This window comes from Brachionichthys hirsutus, chromosome 5, assembly GCF_040956055.1.
Source record: "Brachionichthys hirsutus isolate HB-005 chromosome 5, CSIRO-AGI_Bhir_v1, whole genome shotgun sequence".
NCBI lineage: Eukaryota > Metazoa > Chordata > Actinopteri > Lophiiformes > Brachionichthyidae > Brachionichthys > Brachionichthys hirsutus.
In genome coordinates, this window is record NC_090901.1 from 6,296,878 (window position 1) to 6,315,241 (window position 18,364).

General features: G+C 46.9%; 2 protein-coding genes across 2 annotated transcripts; both read left to right on the forward strand.

The window, feature by feature from the left end:
* The first annotated feature begins 9,377 nt into the window (after nt 1–9,377).
* On the forward strand, nt 9,378–12,924 carry LOC137894485 (DEP domain-containing protein 7-like). Its single transcript, XM_068739962.1, has 12 exons — nt 9,378–9,444; nt 9,575–9,760; nt 9,925–10,066; nt 10,150–10,245; nt 10,524–10,705; nt 10,784–10,976; nt 11,056–11,205; nt 11,635–11,783; nt 11,865–12,007; nt 12,087–12,209; nt 12,430–12,505; nt 12,728–12,924. The coding sequence occupies exons 1-12, from the start codon at nt 9,378–9,380 to the stop codon at nt 12,922–12,924; spliced, it is 1,704 nt and encodes a 567-aa protein (XP_068596063.1).
* A 513-nt stretch (nt 12,925–13,437) lies between these two features.
* On the forward strand, nt 13,438–18,116 carry tcp11l1 (t-complex 11, testis-specific-like 1). The gene is made up of 10 exons (XM_068739504.1): nt 13,438–13,569; nt 13,882–14,016; nt 14,826–14,958; nt 15,064–15,184; nt 15,323–15,543; nt 15,707–15,843; nt 16,435–16,616; nt 16,718–16,899; nt 17,054–17,226; nt 17,307–18,116. Exons 2-10 carry the CDS (start codon nt 13,890–13,892, stop codon nt 17,501–17,503), a joined length of 1,473 nt encoding a protein of 490 aa, XP_068595605.1. The 5' UTR covers nt 13,438–13,569; nt 13,882–13,889; the 3' UTR covers nt 17,504–18,116.
* Nucleotides 18,117–18,364: the final 248 nt, after the last annotated feature.

Here is an 18,364-nt window from a genome sequence, read left to right on the forward strand (position 1 = left end):
CAGAGAGAAGCCAATAAAAAAAAAAAAAAAGGCAGGACGACCCATCTCAGATGCTTCTGTCGCCCCCCCCCACCCCGCTCTCTCACGCTACCTCTTTGTCCCAGCTGGTTCTGGCAGCGGCGTAGCTCTCCATCAGCCCGGCCCGCTTATCTTCCGCCGCCTTGGCTTTCTCTCGCATCACTTCGTGTTCCTGCTTAAGGGCCTGCAATAAAATTAATCACCCATCGGCTTTTTAATGCAATACTACATTTTTATGCGTTTATTTCACGTGAACAGAAGGTCTTAAACAGGGCAGGCGGAGAGAGGGGGCTTTTCACCAATACAAATCAATTGGCTCATGTCAGTTCAATAATGATTTTAATAAATTAATGAAAACATGAATTAAAAGCGAGAAGGGGGCAATAATAAACTGTCCAGCCATAAATGGAGAGTAAACACTAACCATCATCCGCTTGCGGAGGAGACCGTATTCACTAATGTATATGTTGGGATATAAAACACGGCATTCATCACATTTATGAGAAGGAACAAGCGTCATCATTTATTTCTGTCTTTGTGTAAATTCACTCCATAATCACAGAAGAGCGGAAAACTGCCTGATCTGTGTGGGAATCCCGGCGTTCCCGTTGCACTAAATGAAATGTAACACGTGATGTGTGCAGTGTGTACTCTCTGACCAGGTACTGCGTTCCCTGCGTCTGCATCTCCAGCTCCCGTCTGCTGACCGTCTGCGTCTGACTCAACAGCATCTGCTGGCTGCGCTGCAAACACCGCATCACTTCCTGAACGCACACACAACAACAACAACACTGAACGGAACCGAACACGTTTGGAGTGAACTGATTCACACTCTGAAACTTGAAACGAAACAAATTCTTTCAGTGGATGCAAAGACACTTAAATCTGTATTTCTGTGAAGCGTAACGCTCTCTCTAGAACACGGAGAGAGCGTTACGCTTGAGGTCGCACGGGTTTCACTCACATTTAACACTCCCTTACCAGCTTTTCTGCTCTTAAAGCTGCGTTTTCCTCCTCAACTTTCCTGTTGATTTCCGTTTCCTCGATGTGCAGAAGAAAAACGGCGAATGGTTAATGAAGCTCTCGGGAGGCTTTGATTTGGAACGACAGCGGCAGCAGAGCGGCTCTCTCTGTCGTGTCGTTAATTCACCGTGGTCAGTTTCTGCTGCAGCCGCTGAATGCTCTGCTCTCTGCCTGCAGGACTGTCGCTCCTCTCCTGCCTGACGGACGACATCTTGGCTTTCACCAGCTTTTTGCTGACTTCTTCCAACTCCTGAGAAAGCGCCACGCAGTCAGACTTTTCATTTTATTGCTTTAATACGATCCCTACGTGGCTTTCTGCGCGACGGACATGACTCATCCACATACCTTCTTCAGTGAATCGATTGATGCCTCTTGTTTTTCGTTGATTGATGTCAGTTTCTTATTTATTTTCATGGCTTCATCCACTGAAACAATCACAGATGGTGAGACACAATATTAACTCTTTCTCAGTAACGGCGTGGATTCCGTGGAGCGTGGCCCTGCTGGCAGTCCCTGGTCGCGACTGCCTGACATCACTGCTGCTGACCCGAGAGATCCAATCATAGCCACAATTCACATTCACATTTCCAGAGACATGACAGTGACCTTTGCTCACGACCCGGGCCTCAACCACAAACGTCTCGTATCTATGAGAATGAGTGAAACTGGATATTTGCAGGGTTTAATGTGCTGCTGAAGATTCTGTTTGAGCTGCGTCGTCAGGCCAACGTCTCTGTGAACTGTTTCCAGCACCTTGTTACGTTCATCCCCTGAAGGATTCGGGCTGCTGTGGTGTAAACCCGGGCCCCTTCCTCCAGGATCTAGCGAGGTGAACTCCCTCAGCAACATCCAGTAGCATGCATCTTGATCTGTGTGGAATGTCCTGCGTCCACTCCTTACCATTCTGCTCCAGTTCCTGGTGGGCCTGCTTGACCGCGGCGCACTGCCTGGACAGAACACCAAAACGTTTCTCGACCTCCCCCAGCTGATTCAAGTGGCTGTCCTTTGACCTGACCTGCAGGGCTAGTTTCTGCTCCTGCGGTAGGCATACAGTGGGAACAGACAAACCAGTGAGCGCAAATCGACACAGAGAAAACGGTCCGGGATTCGTCTAAGCTCGTGTATCCTGCCAGGCTAACCGGTAGAAGGGTCGGTGATTAGACCCAACCCTTCAGGTGTTCCATGCATTTTTGTCAGGAAACCACAGAAACCTTTTTTCCTGAGGGATGAAGTGTTTCTGGATTTATATTAACGGAAGGTGGGAACAGAAAAAAACGGCGTTGAAAGTTGTCAGATCACATTACATAAAAAAAAAAAAAAAAACACATTAGGGAAAAGTCAATTTGCCGCTGATACAAGTGGGAGGGTGAAAAACCTGAAGCAATCAATTCGAGATCAACCTGAGGACACCTGCTTGCTGAAAGCAGGAAGTACGTTCCAGGAAGTAGATTCCTGTAATAATCCCAGAGGCATCCACCCAATAATATTTAGAAACTGCTTTAAATGAGGCCTTTTTAAAAATATATATATAATTATTTTAAATTATATAATTAATAGTAATTTTATCCTCGATATATCTGAAGTCCAGTCAAACCACCATTCGTGTCATAAAACCAAAGCTCAAATAGGTTCTGGTTGGTGGAGCTGGACAGTCGGGCGAGCTGAGCTACCGGGCCACTGGTTCTGTCTCATCTAAGCGACATACAGAGGAAACGGCCATCAAGCGGTTGGCATGACGACGACGTGACGCAGCGAGCTCCCGCCGCAGCCTGTGGGATGGAGGAATGACGCCATCGCACTTTGATTGTCTGAATCTAGCCGAGCCGACTCTTTTCCTCTCTCTCGGTATCCCACTCACTCCCCTCACTCTCGCTCCCTTTCATCCCTCTCTTCAACACACAGACTCGCTTTGACTCCCTCTCACTCCGGTGAGAGTCGACGCTGTTAAGTGAAGAAGGTTAAACGGAGCGGGGCCCAGTTATAAAATATTTTAATAGAGATATTTCCTCTGCTGTGCTGGCAGTTCAAAGTGTCACACACTCCCTATCCGTTCCTCCTGATGAGCGCTTCCCTGCAAACCCATCTCTCCTTCGCACCGCTCCCTCATTCTCCTCTTAATTTTCATCACTCCCACCCACCCTCTGTCAACAGTTCATGCAAGTAGAAACTCCATCCTTACCAGCTCACTTGCTTTCTTCTCCAAGTTGTACTTCAGCAACTGTAAAACAGCAGTAAAACTAAACTTAGAGAGATTCTCCGCCCTTCGCCTACAGATCCAAAAAGAAAGGAAGAACTTTGGGCTTGTCTTTTACATGGATGAAAGGTCTTTAAAATGTTCAGGGAGCTTTTTGAGCGACTATAATTCTGTATCAACAAGCACATGTTGATATAAAAGATTATCTGATATGACGCAAAGCTCCAAAACATCAACATCATTACTTATTTTCAGTTGATGACATCACTTCAAAAGATTTATGATCGCATGTAATGGTAAATGCTCTAAAATAAAACTCCCAGACGCGTTAAAATAACTGCTACGATGAATTATTCAGATGCAATCACGCATTAACTGAACCACGCTGTTCAAATGGAGGTCAGATTTGTAATTGAGCCAATCGCCAATTAAATCCCTTCAATCCCAACCGATGTGAAAATGTTTAAATTAGAGGCATGCACCAGACCGTGTCCCGAGAATGAACGGCGGCTGATAGAATATCAAAAACAGTCTATTGTCTCTGTGACACGGCCGGGTCGTTAAAGAGCAGCGGACCGCGAGGCCGGCTGTAGATCATCACCCCCCCCCCCCCCCCCCCCCCCGAGGCCTCGGGCCTGGAGGCCAACACTCTGGGAGGCCGTCTGAACCGGGCCTCTGGACCGGCGAGATTCCTATAGGTTGTAAGGAAAGGAGGGAATGAAGGAAGGAAGAGTACCTGCAGTGACTTCAGCTCTTCTTTCAGGTTGTTAATCTCCTTGTCCTTTAGCTCGCCACTGATCCGGTATTTTCCCTGCAGTGTTACATTATTATTGTGTCAGAAGGAGATAGATATCAAAGCGCAGCACAGAGGAATCCACTTCCACGGCCAAGCTTGTGACTGAGTTTACTACCCCCCACTAAAACACTGCCTGAATGGACGTATCGCGTTAGTGCGTTTAGGAATGAGTTCATCGTACCTTCTCCTCCTCGATGCTTCTTATTCTGGCCTGAAACTGAAGCAGAAAGGGTTTCAAAGTCTTTGTGGCGATACATCTGTCGCCACACGTTGGAAACCACCGGTGAACAGCAGGGGGCGCTGTGAGTTTGCCTTCATTCCACCACACGAGCTGCAGGGTTGTGGTTTTCTACGTCAAATCGATTCGCTAGTTCCGCTTTTGTTTGGTGCAGCCGTGTCATGTGGGCGCATCCACGCCAGATCGAAGGCTGGACCCACGGCAGATCCTCCTGCTCAGTGACACGAAGCAGACACAGCTCGCACAGAACGGGCCTCGGGGGAGGCGGGATCATTACCTGCTTCCTCACGGTGATGACTGACTCTTTGTGCTGCTTTGCCACCGTTTCAATTTGATGTTGGAAGGATTCCTGTCAGACAGAAAACACATTCAGTCAAACTCGAGTACCGAAACGTCGCCTTCATTGAAGTCGATGTGAAGCCAATTAAGTCCAGCCGTACCTTCTCCCACTCCAGCTCCTGCTTCTCCAACACCAGCTTACTGATCTGATCCTCAAACCGCGTCTCCGCATCCTGAACCATGGAAAGGTGTCACTTACAGAACCGCCGAGGCCAATGGTGCGAACTGAGTACGGATCAATCAGACAGACGAGACGCCCTGGGAATGCCAAATCAGCAGGAAGGTAAATGAACATGGGTCGTTGGTTGAAATGTTGGCCTGGTAAAAAGTGAAAATCCCTTTCATTCGGTGGGCAATTTACTCCCGGAGCTGATCAGAACAACACCCTGATTCATTCCTCCTTATCTTTTGCACATGCACACAAAGAAAGAGGAGCATGAGAGGGGAGGTGATATTTGTGGAAAGCCATCCCTATCCTCCCTCTTCCTCTGAAGAAGGCAGGTAAAAGTCAATTGCTCTCTACATCCACAGGACTTTTTTATGTGCACGTGGGAGCTGGCTGACTCGCTGGCCTTATTTTATAAGTTCCTATTAAACTATGCTACCACTGCTGTGGCACTGCACTTTTCAAATCAAGGAGTGAACCGGAGTTAAAGCTGTTATTTTTCCACTAAGGAATAATTGTGTGTGTGTGTGTGTGTGTGTGTGTACAAAGACACAAGTCAGCTTTATCAAGCCCGCGCTCATTCATGTAGATCAAAATAGGCAACTGCAGATTAATTTTAATTGAAAACCTTTTCATGTGTATTTTTTATGAAAAATAAAATCTGTAGTTTTAGTGAGGTGAACTTTATTAATGCTGCTCTGAAGGGCTGATTTTCATTAGATATTAAAACAGATAAATATTTTCTGGACATAGTTAATCCTAACGTTTTCCATTATGTGCATTAATCACCGATTTAATTTACATCTCAGCTCAAAGATGTGTCTCTACCTGACGACTAATAAAGGTTTCAGATTGCTGGATGAACACGCACCTGCCTTTAACCCGTCTTCTTCGACATTGCAATCTGAAGCGGTGGGCGACAGTCTTAATAAAAAAGGGCCGCATCATGACATCGTCTCAACCTCTCCACCCCGGGAACGACACAACTGATAGCAGGAGCGCCCGAGGAGGATCACGCCGACATACAATCACATGTTTGTGTCCCAGTTAAAATGACCATAACAATAAAAGTGAAATGGCAACAAACGACCAACATCCCAGTTCTTGCTCCCCTAACCTTTAAGCACACTCAGGCTTTGTTGTCAGGTTGAAAGCATTTGCTCGAGGGTAGGAAGCATTTTATATCTTTTTACAAAACAGATTTCCTTTCTACTTATTTGTCAGGGGGGGGGGGCAAATGGTTTGTGACCTCCCTGTTGATGTGCTCTGTAGATTAGAATCATCTGGGTTCAGAACTCTGCAGCTGCTGGATAAATGTTAGGGTCATGACAAGATGATTAGCGGAATGAAAACCCGGAGATTTATGCACAATGTGTCGCTTCTGACAGGAACATGGGGGTCGCTGCCTTCGCTCTTTAACAACCGCCTGCGAGCAGAAATGTGCACAGAAGACAGAAAGATTGAAAGTCTTCATGTTAACTTTCATCTCTTTCTTGACACTCTGGCATTAAAATCTTTTGAAAATGGGTTTGAAGATTCCTGTAAACACTGACATAACGCTACAAATCCAATTTAACTTTGAGGTTCTGTGTTGTTGTTTTTTCAGTCTCTACTATACCCTCCGGATATGCAGCTCCTCCACAGCCTCGAGCAGACGGGTTTTAAACTCCAGCAGCTGGAGTAAGATGGTCCCACCGCTTTCCGGCTGACAGCCAGGACCGGGCAGAGACGGCTCTCGCTCCGACAAGGGTCCTTCCACCTGCAACATAAAGCTCCTGATTCAAACACCGAGACAAGAGGAAACTTTAAGGCACAAACTGAGGCTGCGTGCTGAGGATGTAGGGTGGTGCGTGTTTAAAGTCATTTCATCCAGCATACAGCAATAAAGAAACACCTGAATGTAGCTATCGTTGTTTATCCATGTTTTCTTTCTGAAAACAAACCTGAAATACTTTGACAGTTATTATTTGTTCAGACGAGGACTGTCTTTAGCTTTGTCTCTGACCACCTGATGTAGTAACTTACAGTGGGGCTGCTGGAGAGCATCCCAGTGCCGTTTCTGAGGTCCATCAAGTTGTTTCAGGGCAGGCCAAGGTCCCAGCGGGCCTCTGCTGCCTGTTAATCAAGAAGAAAACCTGAAAAAGGTTAATAGAATTGGTCGGTTAATTAGCAGTAACACTCTGCTTTCCCTCTTATAAGTTTATAATTACTTCCTCAGCTGCAATTTTTAATGCTAAATGATTTTGTTCGGAATAATCGGCGAGCACATTAAGGCCTCGTAATGTCTCTCAATCACCACACTATAACCTAATAGCTTGGAAATGACCATTATGTTTTTTTTCCATCTTTGTTTTACACCACTTCCAGTGCAGTGAGGAGATAACACCTTGATAAGCCATCCTGGTTCAAATGAACCAGCCCATTGACACTAATAGGGGTCATAGCAATAACACTGAACGAACAAATTACACTGTCAATGCTTTTTAAATTATCTAGGTTATTTAATTTGACCTGTGGACGGTCCTGCTCAACCGTCTCTGTCCCCTCAGCGCCGGCTGGGAGCTGAGTGGCGCACACAAACACACACCTACAGGGAAATAAGACTACTTAAGAGGGAGGTCTCCACTAGCCACCGATCACTTGATAGAATGGACCTTTTTTCTCCCATTTAACCTGCACGGGTATCAATCATGTTGGAGAATTAAATGATCCCTGCTAGAATTGGATACTATCGTAAAAAGGCAGTGTGACACCCCCCCCCCCCCCCAGGCTGTGGGAGGAGGGAGCGTGCAAACGTGTGTTAGTGTGTCAAAGTGTGCCTGCTTCCTATGTGTGCCATGTGAACGCGTGTACGACTGTGAGTGAGGGAGGGACCACACTGTCTTTATTTGCTTCTCCAGTGATTCAGCTGAGCAGGTAATAAGCACCATCTCTAAGCCATGAAAAAGTCACATTAAAAGAAGTGCCGTCCATTAAAGAGGGACATTTCTATCAGGTAACATGTTGACTGTATTACATTAAGGTGAGTTATGTTGGCTAATCTTCTGTGATGCACCAGGGAAAAGAAAGTTAAGCCATGAGATTGTAATACAAGTCATTAAAGTATCGCTAACAGCAATACAGTGAAATACTAATGTAAACTATAATAAGCCTTTTTTTTTCATTAAAAATATTTTTTTTAAGTTAAAATGAAGTTCTAGTATTCTTACCAGTTACATCTCTTGCATGAAGAGCGCTCAAGTATTATTATCATTATCATATTAACCAACGCTTTTCCTACTAACACATCGCAATGTCCAATTGACGAATGGCAATTTATAAATGCAGACTCTATGTGATAACATCACTCCATTCCTTAACAAGTGTGCCAAATTGCTCTATATTAATTTATGATTAAAAGAAAAACAGATTGCTGTGTTGGTCAAATTCATCTGGTGAATTGATTGTAAGTTGCATTATCTTTTCACTTTGGGTCATCCATTGTTTATTGCATTGGCTGGATGCACAACAGACACTTTGACCTCTCAGAGCACAAAAAACACAGGTAGACTTAATAAAATGAAGAATGGTTGATTCCATTAAATGTGAACTAAAAAGGCAGGGCCTCCTTCAGTTATGTTCTGACTGTGTCAAACTGCAGTCCATTCATATTTAACTCCTGTGTTTGATGATGTTATTCTTGAAACTGTCATTTCAAGTTCAGCTTTTCATTTTCTTAATGTTGCAATTCAAATTATAACTAACATTAAAGAACAGTTCATTACAATATAGTTTCCAGGGAGAATCAACACCGACACATGAGCTAAAGTCTTAGCCTTTCAATCAAACATCTAGTTTGAAAAGTTAGCTAGCATACAATGCTAAATACATCTAAATCAACAGAAACACATTTAATTTCTCTAGTGGGTTTAAAATGTGTTTTTACTAAATACGTTTCGCTCGACATTAATATATATTTTTTTAATGCTGTAACATGCGTTACCTTTAGTCAGCCCAACAGCGCCCCCGCGCGTAAGAGAACAGACGAAGAAGAAGAAGAAGAAGACGAAGAAGACGAAGAAGAAGAAGAAACTAGGATAGGCGCATAAAACAGGAATCCTCTTTAAAATGTGATTTAAAATCAGCACATATGAGGAAAGCTACTAATCAGAACAATCAACAAACTGACGCTGTTGCTTTATTTGAATTTGGAAAAGCAAACTCCATCCGGTTTATAAAGTTGATGACGTGAAGGCACATTTTCCAGATGTCGGAAATAACTAAATTACCTTATTTTATTTACATTTTTTCCTCACCGTTATATACTTTATATGTGCTGTTGTTTTCTCTAGATTGACTAGGTTACCTTTTTTTTTTAAAGGTGTACGATTTTAACCGCACTTTCTACCAGCGTTCTGGTATTTATTTCACCATTTAGGCTCCTATGAATAAAATCAAGTCAACAGTGTGTCTTGGTGCCTACTGCCACCTAGCGGATCCTTTACAAAATAGCACATACACCGAGCGCCCTTCTGGGGCAGGTTGTGTCACTAATTATCTCCTCCTGCGCGTCTGCTCGCCTGTTATCTCCAGAACAAGCGTCATCCCGCGGCTTCACCGTCACATGGCCTCAATTAAAGAAAGAGCCGCGGCGCTGAACCTTGCAGAAAAGCTGTGCGTGCGTCCGCAGGGTAAGTCAAGCCAGCTTTCCCCTTTGACCTTCCTCCTCACCTCACACGGCTTTGATATTCATCAAGCGCGGCTTCGTCGTTAAACATGACCTTTTTCTTTATTCCATTTTCCTCTGCATCGTTTTCACAGCACATGGAGCAGCCAGTAAACCAGTCCAGTCCTCCTGCATATGGAGTGGCCTCATCTCCCACCTCAAGTCCTCTGTGACCGTGAAGCGTCGGCGGGTCCACCTCAAGTCTCACAACGACTGCTTCCTGGGCTCGGAGGCTGTGGATGTGGTGGCGGAACACCTCGGTGGTGCTAAAGGCTTTGAGGGTGTGTGTGAGACTTGCATCCCTTCATTTGGTGAAGTTTGATTCTGTCTCGTTTTGAACCAAACCCATCCTCGCGTTCTCCTTTTTTTTTTTAAATGTATATGAATAAATAAATGAAAAATTCAAGAAGTTGCTCATTTCACTCTCTGTGGATGACACTTTCAGGTGTCGCTGTGTCGCGGGACAAAGTGGGCTGTGTGTGCCAGGCGCTGCTGGACTGTAACGTGTTTGAGGCGGTGGGAACCAAGGTGTTCGGCAAAGACGTGAAGCACAGCACCTTTCAGGACAGCAAGAGTGCACTTTACAGGTTGGATGGAAATGCCTTTTACTTTATTTATTTACTTATTGAATGTGTTCACGTCTATTTATTTATATATTTTTTACACCCAGGTTCGTGAGTGTGCGTTCGCCTTCAGTCGATGATTTGGAAAGAGGTGCGCTTGTGAACGGGATCCAGAAACTCTTCTGCGGCTCTCCTTCAGACGGGTACGAAGAAGAGACCATTAGGAAGGGTTTGAGTAGCTCGTTTCAACGGATGCTTATTTTCCACCTTCAACATGAAAGATCTTTGGGTCTCAGAATTATTTGATGATTGGCGTCTCTCATAAGAGCACGTGTTGAAATGCTGCATTCCCAGTGGCTCAAATCCATGGAGATGAGACTGATGCTGTTCTGTGGAACATTTTGAGTACAAGTAAATAAAATGTCTACAAATCGTGACCCCCTAGCGTCTCTAGTTGCCACCTGTCTGTTCTGTGTTCCAGACAGGAGCAGCAGACATGTCCCAATGTCCAGACGTCCAGCAGCCCTGTCATGTTGACTCCTCAGACAGCTGGGAAAGTCAACCATCTGGACCTTCCCCTCGCCGCCGGCGCGTCATCGGCGCCTGTGACGGACAGTCTGAGTCCCAGCAGAGCGCTGGCGGACACGGTTTTACCACAGTCGTGTAAGACGCTGGCGTCCTCGTGCCGATGGCTTTAAATCAAAGCTTAGAGAGAAAATGGACATCTTTTGTTCCTCTCAGTGGTTGATGAGGTGTGGCAGGAGCAGACTCTGCTCAGGCTGTTGAACCTGGTGGAGCTCCCCCTGCTGGAAGGGCTGCTCCAGTGCACCCAGACCCCTTCCTCGTCGCCACGGTTGAGCCACAGCAACCCGGACCTGATCTACAGCAGCAACCACCTGGACAGACGGATCCTCAAGGCCTTCAGGGACTCTCAGTGCGTCGAACTCATCCTGGTTTCAGGATTAACTTGATTGGATGAAAACAACCCTGTTTTTTTGTGTGTCATCCATCAGGGAAGACGAGTGGCTCTGTGCAGGGCTCGACTGTCTGGACTTCTTGCCTGACCAGCCTGTGGTGGAGCTGAGCAGGGAACTGCCTCATTGTTTCCCGGATCATCAACCTCCTGGTAGCAGTTTGCAAGACGGAGGCGAGTGGTTGGAGGAGTATCGGGGGGGCTCAGGTGTCTTGCGGAGGCTGCTGCTTCTTCCTGACTTGGTGTCCTCTGTTCTGAAATGCAAGCTGTAGCATAAACGTTTGGTTCCATGGTGCGTGGAAGAGACGGTGTGGTTTGGTCTGATCTGCTGCATGATGTCGACCCAAAATAAAACCCACTGCTCTAAAGCGTCTTGCGCTGCGCTTTCTTTAGGGACACGGCGCCTTTCGGATCACTCTGGTTGGAATTGGCTCGTATTCATAGGCGTGATGTAAACATCTTAGAACATTGCCCAGTGGCCGAAGTGAGCTGACATCCTTAGATGAAAATGCAGCCGCGTCCAGCCTGTGTAAATGGGCTCCTTGACAGTTTCTATGGTTGTATACTTTGGTCGTCGTATCCACACTAACGCGGCGTCTCTGATCCCAGTCATCGGCAGCGATGACCCGCCGTGTCTCTCCCAGAGTGGGCTGGACCAGTGTAAGCTGCTGCTGTTCAGAACCCTGGTGAAGCACTACCACGCCGACAGGCCCCCGCTGATGCCCCAGCACATGGCTGACATCTACACGGCCATCACCGACCTGCTGGGTAAGAGCTCGTCCGTGTCGCGCCCAAAGGTCTTCAGACCCTTCGGTAGAAACGGGCTGAACAAACTGCTCCGCTTCCCAGTGAATGCTAAACTGAGCACAGCTCTGCAGGCCCTGCAGCTGTGCCTGAAGCTGCTGCCTGCGGCCTGCAGAGACGAGCTGCACAGGCTGCTCTCCTTCATGGCTCTGGCGGCCGACCCCAATGGGATCAAACTGGACAAGGAGGTGGGAACTGGTGAAGGAGGTTATGTTAGTTCATGACTAAAAGTCGGGTGGCTTGAAAGTTGTGCCTCTGATCCGGCAGGTGGAGAACCGACTGGCAGTGAAGCGCTTTTTCTCTCGGGCCGTCCTCCACAAGACTATTTCGAAGGACATGGAGGACCTCATGGTTGCTTTCATGCTCAGCAACATCAAGGACATTTTTAGGGTATGGTATATGATGGGGGACTGATCAGCCCAACGCTCGGCACGGATTCAGCTCTGAAAACAGTCTCATGATGTCACCGAAAATCAGTTCAAGGCTAACTTTTATTTGAAGTGCTCGTTTGACGTTTGATATTGTGCGATGATGTATCTTTCACTGCAGGAGAGAAGTGGGGACACTGAACTGTAATTTTTTGTAATGTGTGATTGTTCTCTGCCAACAGATACCTGGCGCTTTGCACAAAGGCGTGAGCGACAAGCTGGCCAGCCTCGCACAGGAGAAGCCGCCGGATGCGACAGGTAAACGTTGATGAGTGGCAGTCCGGTAACGGATCACAATATCACGCTGCTTTAAAATACAACGGACGTCCTGCCTTCTGCTCAGACTGTAGGTGTTGCTGCACACCTCGCTTTTCACCGATTCACAATATCTAATTCGCCTCGGTGTGATTCTGTTTAGTGTTCACTGGGATTTGACAGAAAACCTGCTTAATGGTTCCTTTTCCGCTCTTGTTTTTCCAGGATCTGCGTTCTCCGAGCACGTCTCCGACTCTACGAAGAATACCACCAACCAGGAGCTGTGGGTTCTGCTGAACAACATCTACCTGGACACCAAACGTTCCTCCAGGGAGAGGAAACGCCTGCTCCGACAGTTCTACGGGGCCCACCCAGAGATCTTCGACCAGTACTTCGGTGAATCTGCCCTCGGTGTGCTCTAGATTTGTGCAGACAGTTTCACCAACAGTTCTTGCCTTTTTTTTTTCTTTTTTTTTTTTTTTAAGACCTTTTGTTGTTTAGATAAAAAATTACTGACTTAAAAGAAATGTTTGTCCCTGACCAGTCTTAAAGGTTTGTAAAGATGCATGCGGGAAGGATCCATCTGTCATGATTGCTTTTGTACATGTGACATTGCTTTATTACTCGACACATTAAATAAATATTTGGTATACTCTGGTTTCTGTTACGGAGCATATTGTCCCGGGTCGGCTTTGAAACAAAATGATGGGAGTATAAATAACACAATGTAGTTTCTATTGATGATTCGTTTCAGATAAACTTTCTCTTTGCATATTAAATTTCCTACAACTCGCTCTGATCATTATCAGAGGAGGTGGACGCCAAATCCAACAGAATCAGAACCAGAGCTTCCTGAAACTCGAGTTTTCAGGTGACTGTTTCGGACAGAAATCTCGCGTGACGTCACGTTGGCCACACCCCAAAGCGGAAGAGCAGCCCGATTTCACGGCTACGGCTACTAGTACTTATCAAAGGAGGGATTATTCGTGGAAAAGGTCGGGTTCCCCCACCAGGAAGGAATTCCGTTACCCCGTTGAACACTCGGTTTGTCGGCGGTGAAGCTGTAGGTAAATGTCCGACAGCGTTAACTGCGCCGTGGCCGGGTTACGAAGGGCTAGCTTTGTTGTTGTTGTTGTTAGCTAGTCGTCGGGAAGCTAACCGATAGACACATTGAGCTAACCCCGACAACGAGAACAGCCACAATCTGTTCATTTGTTTTTTCCAACACCTCCGTCAGATTAGCGTCTCACTAACTGCCCGACACAGGTGACGTCATTATGTTCCGATCACAAGCATCAGTTCTTTTTGCTGTGGGGTCTTTCTCTGACTGCCAGCGCTTTAGAACTTGAAAGCAAACGAACACGATGGCTGCCTTGCAGGTTTTAACATGCCAAAAGAGGCAGACCACCTCAAGGACGGAGGAGACGAGGAAACGGAGGAGGAGAGGGCGCAGGATGCTCCCGAGGAGACTGTGAGGAAGAAGGACCGGGAGAATAGAGGGAGCGCTCCTCAAGGTGAGAGGGAAGAAACGGGAGATAAAGTCTCCTCCTAAAGATTCCTTCATTCTGTTCTGTTCATTCCCCGAACATAAAACATGAAAGAAACACATTGTTCCATTCTGGAACTGGAACAGCAGCGCTGGAGAGTGCCGATGGGGGCCCGGAGAGGGCCGAGAGGAGCCGGAGGGGGCCGGAGAGAGCCTTTTATTTGGCCACCAATGCCCAACTCTTAGAGTGGTCGAGTTCCCAATTTGCACTGGTGACTCAAAACGTTCCATCAAAAGTTCAAAGTAGATCTTTGATGAAAAATTCTCCAAGAAAGCCCACGAGTGATAAAAAAAAATCTATCAGGAGGAACTTCTGTGAAATTAGGAAGAATTTTACAGACATAAAGCAAATAATACGACGTTCCTCCAAAGTGGTAAACTTTGCAACCTCTGATTGTAACTCAGTGTTACGTTTTGTGACGCGTCTTCTTACATTTTCAATAATGTCGACATCAGATGGTAAACAGGGGGACGGCGCCTCGGTGGGACGTTCCCGCATTGGTCGCACATCGGCTTCAAACAGACGTAAAACAAATTCTGGTTTTCCATTTTGAAAACGGCGATAAATCAAATGTGCTGTTTCATAAGCGCTTGACGCGAACGCAATGGGAATGAAAGTTCAGTTTAGGTCTTTAGTGCAGCATCTAAATATTTATTAGATTTTATATGCTGAACCGTTAAAGCTGGGATATTGTTTCCGTTTCACGTTGAAATGCTTGACGGATACTTTCGTTCAAGCGTTTGTTTTCTTGCATCGTGTATATTCGTCTCTCACAGCCAGCCCTCCTGGATTTGTCACTTTGGAGGCGCTGATGGAGACCGCTAAAGACGTCACCAACATGGCTTTGGCCCACGAAATAACGGTTAACCAGGAATTTCAAATCACGCCTGCAGATCTTCCTGAAGGGAGGTGAGGCTGCGGTCAGATGCCGTGATTCTTGCTCCGAGTCCTCGAGGTTGTTTTCTGGCCGTAGGTTGTTAAAGTTTGGTTGTTGTTTTTTTATCCTTTGCGCAGTTTGGAGCGTCGAGTGAAGGAGATGATGCACAAAGCATTCTGGGATTCTTTGGAAGACCAGCTGAAGGAGGATCCGCCGACGTACGAATACGCCATCAAGCTGGTGGCTGAGATCAAAGAGGTTTTCTCTCTTCAGTTGCTATAGTAACGTGGCTCCCGTCGGTTTAGTTTGCAGTACACAAAACCCAAATGATGCAGCCCACTCTGGGCCGCGCTACAAATGTCCGTGCTAATTCATTCCTTTCCGTCCCTCGTCCAGACGCTGCTGTCCTTCTTGCCGTCGGGACACGGGCGTCTGCGCTCCTGCATCGAGGAGGTTCTGGACTTGCCCCTGATACAGCAGCAGGCGGGTAACGGGGCGCTCGACATCGGTCAGCTGTCCCAGTTCATCATCGGGATGATGGGCTCGCTGTGCGCCCCCTGCAGAGACGACGACGTCAACAAGCTCAAGGAGGTCACCGATATCGCGCTCTTGTTTAAGTAAGCCGAGAGGGAGCTTTTATTCGTGCTGCATGCTCAGGTGCGACGCCATCGTAGATGAGCTTCGTGAAAGTGAATAAATCCAGCTTGACTTGACTCCAGTGTATTTTGAGACGGGTGTAATTTCTGAATGTCTCCGTCTTTCGCTGTCCTCCCTCCCCAGGGAAATATTCTCCATCCTGGACCTCATGAAGTTGGACATGGCCAACTTTGCCATCAAGAGCATCAGGCCTCATATGTCGAATCACGCAGTGCAGTATGAGAGGAGCAAGTTCCATGAGTTCCTGCAAAAAAATCCTCGTGAGTAAGAACTTTCAGGAGATTTTACTCATTTCGTTTATATTCACATTCAAGCATTTCGCCAAGATGGAGAGTTGTTTGGACCCGGTTTAATCCAGGTCACCGGAAGCCTCAAGGTCCCACACCGATTTGTTCTTTACGCCTTTTTTTAAACGGCCCAAAATCTTCACTGTCGCCATGAGCTAAGAGCGTTAGCATTCAGTCCTGAGGAAACTTCAAAGATGGTGCATTTGCTGCCGGACAAGATTAAGACGAGCCTGTGATCTTCACACGCGCTGTCTGGTCGTCGTGTCGTTCACAACAGACCGTGTGCGAGCAGAGAACAAATTATTTTGGGTTCTTGTTCCTGCTGGAGGCTTCGCCCCCACGAGCTCTAGTTAGTGATGCTGTGGTTTTTTAGCCGTCCATTCGCATTGAATTTAAAACCCTGTCTTCTTCTGTTTCGCTACGAAGCGCTAGAAATGTTGTGCTGAATAAAAGAAGACTTTCCGTCGGCGTGGGGTTGAGAATATCAGGGTGGAATGTTCCTTTGAGTTTAATTTCAGTCTGGACCCACTTGTCGACGGCTATACGCTGCCCCCCCCCCCCCAGATGCCCTGGACTACACTGAGAAGTGGCTCGAGGACACGGCCAGATGCATGAGAGCGGGCAGTAAGGACTGCGCCGATGCCGTGGCCGCCTCCACCGGGGCGGGAACCTCTAACCTGGATGCACATCATCATAGCTTCCTGTTGCTGCTGAGGTGGGACCACGCCTCGGACCCCTTCCCAGAGGTACACCCCCCCGCTATTCTTTTAAATGAAACCTGCCTCTTGAGTCCTTCTGCTTCCATAAATGACATTCCTCTCCTGCACCCCCCCCCCCCCCCCCACAGACATTTCTGATGGATCAGGGTCGCTTTCAGGAGATGCAGCAGGAGGCTGAGAAGTTAGTCCTCCTCTCTGCGGTGCTCCTTGTCGCCTACACGACCGCAGGAGAGGCGGTCTCCGGCCTGCCGGCGCTGATGGACACTCTGAAAACCATCGTCAACGTCATGCTTGCAGACATGCACACGCCGTGAGTTACCGGCAGCTGTCGGCCGTGTTGAAATACGGCGCACAGCAATGGCTACACGTTCTCACACGTTCTCACGTGGAACCAGGACAGAGTGTCTCCTGGTCTCCACGTCGGCTTTGATCAATAAAAAAAAACACTCTTTGTCCGTCCGAAGGTCTTTCAACGCGCCGGAGTCCTTCGCGACCATCGGAGAGAAGCTGTGTGATGAGCTGAGTCTCTGTCTCAGGCAGCACGGCCACTCGGCATTGTCGGAGGAGCAGAAGACCACTTTGAAGGGACAGATCTCCGCCACCGTCCAGCAAGACAACACTGTCCGCAAGCTGATGGGTAAGGAACCTATGACGACGCCTGACGTGTGCCAGCGCTCCTACGGCGGCGATGCTGATCTTTCTCGCCCCTCTTCCCAGACGCTCGGGTTCAGAGTTACCTCACGGCTTTCCTGGAGTCGAGCCAAAGCAAGACTCCTCCCACTCTCCCCGGAGGGCTGGCTCCGGTCGGCGTGGAGCTGACGGAGCTCGCCGTCCGCTTCGGTCGCTTCGTCACATTCAACAGGCTGGTCTACAGCCCATACTACAGAAACATTCTGAGTAAATTACTGACCTAAACGCCGTTCACCTACACAGGATCTACTGTAGGTAGAGCCTGCGCCCTGGAGGACGCACCTTCGGCCGACATATTCCCCCCCCCCCCCCACAAGCTGCTTTAACTCAGTGTTACTTGTTTTGATAAAATCTCAGGCTTCAGAAATATGACATCACATTAAGTCATCTTCAGTGTTACAAGCAGAGCTGGAATCATTCAGTGCCAGTGAAACCGAAACAGTTTAATATTCAACCTCAGATTCATCCACAGACATCATAGATCTCTGACATCGTCTAAAATCAGACGGTTGTGTATCTGACTAAAGGGAAATCAATGCAGGAATGTTTTAATCGTTGCTCATACTGTTGAAGTGTGATCATTAGTTTATGTCTGATTGGTTGAAATGACATTTGAATATGTTTTCTTTGCTCACATGTTTAACACACGACAGAATACCGAGAATTGCTGCAAATGTTAAACTCCTTGTTGTAGTTTTGTCTCACCAATTGATTAACTGATTATTGACTTCAGACATGCCAATAAAGCATCGTTTGACACAAAGCAGAGTAACATCTTTCTCTTCCCTAATGCCTCTAAATCTTGTTGCTTTATCTTGAGCCAGGTGAGACTGGGTTTTTAGATTTCACCTGCCAATGTTTTATTTATATCTTTTACTCAATAAAAAAAGTTTATAAAGTGAAAGGCGTCGGTCAACTGAGTTCTGCAAAGTTCTTACAAACTGGACAGTAGATGGGGCCAGAAATCCAATTTCAACTTATTACTATTTAATAATGGTTTCATCGTCGATATTTTTTGCAGCAGAATATAGACCGACTGCTCGACCGAAGCTTTTTAAACTTTTATTAGCAGAACAAAGCGTGTA

Excerpts from the sequence above, each read along its gene's own strand:
- LOC137894485 (XM_068739962.1), top strand. The coding sequence starts at position 9,378 with ATGGCCTCAATTAAAGAAAGAGCCGCGGCGCTGAACCTTGCAGAAAAG. Across the intron at positions 9,445-9,574 it reads GCTGTGCGTGCGTCCGCAGG|CACATGGAGCAGCCAGTAAA; the intron begins GTAAGTCAAGCC and ends TCGTTTTCACAG. Across the intron at positions 11,206-11,634 it reads GGAGGCGAGTGGTTGGAGGA|CGATGACCCGCCGTGTCTCT; the intron begins GTATCGGGGGGG and ends AGTCATCGGCAG.
- tcp11l1 (XM_068739504.1), top strand. The coding sequence starts at position 13,890 with ATGCCAAAAGAGGCAGACCACCTCAAGGACGGAGGAGACGAGGAAACG. Across the intron at positions 14,017-14,825 it reads TAGAGGGAGCGCTCCTCAAG|CCAGCCCTCCTGGATTTGTC; the intron begins GTGAGAGGGAAG and ends CGTCTCTCACAG. Across the intron at positions 16,617-16,717 it reads CCTCGGACCCCTTCCCAGAG|ACATTTCTGATGGATCAGGG; the intron begins GTACACCCCCCC and ends CCCCCCCCACAG.